The sequence below is a fragment of the Martes martes genome (assembly GCF_963455335.1).
Source record: "Martes martes genome assembly, chromosome: 10".
In the NCBI taxonomy this organism is placed as follows: Eukaryota; Metazoa; Chordata; class Mammalia; order Carnivora; family Mustelidae; genus Martes; species Martes martes.
The window spans coordinates 17414399-17418132 of NC_137898.1; the positions used below are offsets into that span (position 1 = coordinate 17414399).

Consider the following 3734-nt stretch of genomic DNA (forward strand, 5'->3'; position numbering starts at 1 on the left):
AATACACAGAGAAAAAAAATACATACATATATTTAAATCAAAGTGCATTTGCAAAGATTTTACCTCATGAGTCTTTAACAGATCAAGACTAACTCTGGGGAAGAGGAGTAGAGACCACACTGAGAGAGAAATAGGTAATTTATTCAACATTGTTTCCAATTGTGTAAGATCTGCTCTTGTACTCCTTATTGTTATCCATTACACTTCAATTTTTCCTATGAAAACACTTATTTTATATCTAAGGCAGCAGAAATTTAATATACAAGACAGTCTATACATCATTAAATAATATAAAGGGTATAATAAAAAGATTACCTTAAATGACAAGAATCTAATGAAAAATAATACACATCTCAGAAAACAAAATTTAAAACATAACTTAATTAAAAATTATTGTAATCATATAAAAATTTCCCCACTAATTCGATACCCATTATTAACTTCTTGAGATAAAAGCATTACACCTTTCTAAATAAAGTGATCAACAAGATACTGTAGACCTTTCATTCTAGCAAGAAGGGAAATGTTATTATAGCACAATCATCCTGTTCATTCTTTAATTAACTTAATTAATTTGAAACAAAGAGACTCTGGATCATTTTAAGAAAACTTCTGCATATTTAGAAAATGGGATCCAATGTAAAATAATTCTCTTCATGTTGGATAATACACTTATCGACTAAAAGACACGATATTTCTTCTCCAGAGCTTTTTCATAGCATTTGTCATCTCAGAATTTCTCAGAGTGTAAATCAGTGGGTTCAGCATGGGGGTTATGACTGTATAAAACACACTCAATGATTTGTCAATGGGGAAGGTCTTAGCAGGTCTTACATACATGAAAATACATGGAACAAAGAAGAAGACCACCACAGTGATGTGGGAACCACAGGTCTGGAGGGCTTTCCATCTCCTTTCTGGGCTAAGGTGTTTTAGAGAGTTCAAGATGACACCATAAGATATGAGCAAGAGCACAAACACAATACTGCAGATCAGTCCTCCATTGGCTAACACTAAAAGGCCAATGACATACGTGTCAGTACAGACCAGTTTCAATAAGGGGTACATGTCACACAAAAAATGATCCATGACATTGGGACCACAAAATGGGAGCCTATAAATAGTGATAACTTGAGTTATTGAATGCAAAAAACCTCCCACCCAGGACACTACCAGCAGCACAACACACACCCACTGCCTCATGATCACCAAGTAATGCAAGGGCTTGCAGATGGCCACATAGCGGTCATAGGCCATCACCAACAGAAGAAAGACCTCTGAGCCACCAAAAAAGTGTCCTGTTAATAGCTGAGTCATACAAGATTGGAAGGATATGGTATTTTCTGCAAACAACAAGTCTGAAATCAATCTGGGAGAAATAGAAGATGAATAAATGACATCCATAAATGATAAGCTAGCAAGAAAAAAGTACATAGGTGAGTCCAGGGACTTACTGACAGTTACAGTCACCACAATGAGCAGGTTTCCCACCACAGTCAAAATGTAGAAGAGCAAGAAAATAACAAAAAGGATCTTCTGTTCCTTTGGATCCTGGGTGAGGCCCAAGAGGACAAAGTAAGTTACACTGCTATTTGGTGCCATCTACTCTGCATTAGGAACTGACTTCTCATTTTAGAAGCAAGTGATCTACAAAAGAAGGGGGGAAACTTTTAAATGCATTATAAGATTATTTTTTTATTGACTCATTCAATGAAAAGTTTGTGGCAGGAGTACCTGTTTATGTCACATGTGTCACAGACATTGTGATTTCCAAGTTGAATAAGCCATGGTTTCCAACACTCAGTGATAACATACGTAATAATCACCAATGTAATAAGTGATACTATAAAAATAGTTGCACAGTGTGAAGGTCACAAGCAAACAGCAGTCAGAGAAAGCTTTCCAGAGGAAAGCCTTCCTCCCAGAGGAAAGCTTTAACTGAGTTGCAAAGGAAATTGAAAGGACAAGAAAAGAAGGAAAGGGATTTCCATGCAAAGGTGCACAGTTTATAAAATCATAAAAGTTAAATACTTGAGGCCCTTTAAGGTAATTGACATACTTGAAGTGAGTGGATCAAACAAGGAATGGAAGGTTGTGTCCCTGGATTGCATCTTCCCTGAGACTTCTTTCATAGGATCTTTGATTGGATATGCCCTCTTTTCCTGACCAATAAATGGAAAAGCACTCCCATGTTGTGTCTCTCCCTTATTTTTTAAACTTTATATATATATCATCTCCAACTGTGAACTTTTCCAATTGGATATTAATTCAGTACTTTTGAAACTAAATTTTTAATTTTCATCAAGAAAGAGGTTTCCCATCTAATTAAATAGTACCACCTTCCATATCATTGCTCAGACAAGAAATATCACCATGTCCTTCATGCCATTCTTGCTCTTCTATAGCTTACTGATACCTTTAATAAATATTATTAACTCCCTCTAATATAGATCACTAACTTGATCATTCCCCTCCCTGCACCACTTCCTGTCCACTGCACTAGCCTCCCGCAACATCCCTTCTCTTTCATTCTGGTTTCCATCAATTTGTGGCCCTGATGCAGTCCAAGTGATCCTTTTTAAATCTGATTCTGATCTGATCATCCCACTGCTCACAACAACTACAGGGGATTCCATTCACAGGCTCACAACTTAAGGAATCACATTTTTATTACAGTAACAGAAACTATAATCCTCATTTCATAGTTGAAAAACGGAGGCTCAGAACATCTAGTTAATTTTTCCAAAGTCATTCATTTTTAAGTGATAAAGCTAGAATTGCAATCCAAGTTTGCTTTATCTAAAGTAATCTTTTACATAATAAAGATACTCACACAATTGCAAAGCCTGGTTTCCACTATTTACTGTTATTCTTACCTTAGGAAGGAAAGTCCACAATCTGAAGGAACACTTTTTACTCATTCACAGGAACCTGGAATTCTTCTATCATCCAGTCTGACAAGAGAGGATAAAAAGCTGCATTATTACTTGAGGACATATTTTATTTCACTCAATTGCCTGTCCGTTCTCTCTGTGGAGTCTTCTGGTTATTCATAAAATTACTTTTATTTGTACTGTAAATTACTTCCTAGGATGTCCAGGGTCCACACAGAAATAAAAAATTTAGCAAATTAGGAGAATTCATCAAAAAGACAAGGAATTCCTATCCTTACATAAGGAAATAGCAACCAGACATTTCCGAAGAAGACTTTTCTCAAGTAACTTCTTTCCTACTAATGTCTAAATAGAAAAATACCATTCAACTCATTAGCCAACTTCATTCTGTCCTGTCAGTTTGCTCAGATTAGCTGACTTGATATTTTATGAGACATTCTTGTGCTTTTCTTTAGAAAATGCTGTAAGCCTAACAGAAGCCCCCTAAATATATATATATATATATATATATATATATATATATATATATATATATATATATCAGTTTTAGGAGCATAGTATCTTCTTCCCAACACAAGCAAAGATCACTGAACATTTTATGCCTTCTAACCAAACTCCTCATTAAGTTCTAGAATTGGGAAGTGTCCAAGACTAATTCTTGCTTAATTAAATTCGCTGGGAATTTCCACAAAAACTTTAAAAATATCTATAGGAAGAAGGTATTAGGTCAAATCACATAGTTAGGGTCAGCAAGATGTTACATAAAAAGAAATATACCATGAGAACCATTGTAAAACTACAACCAGTCAAGAATAAGATTTTAGCCCTGCCATGTTGTGT

General features: G+C 35.2%; 1 protein-coding gene across 1 annotated transcript; it reads right to left on the reverse strand.

The window, feature by feature from the left end:
- Positions 1–672: 672 nt before the first annotated feature.
- Positions 673–1602, reverse strand: LOC308350271 (olfactory receptor 4A47-like; the record flags this gene model as incomplete). Its single annotated transcript, XM_080815408.1, has 1 exon — positions 673–1602. One exon carries the CDS (start codon positions 1600–1602, stop codon positions 673–675), a length of 930 nt encoding a protein of 309 aa, XP_080671534.1.
- Positions 1603–3734: the final 2132 nt, after the last annotated feature.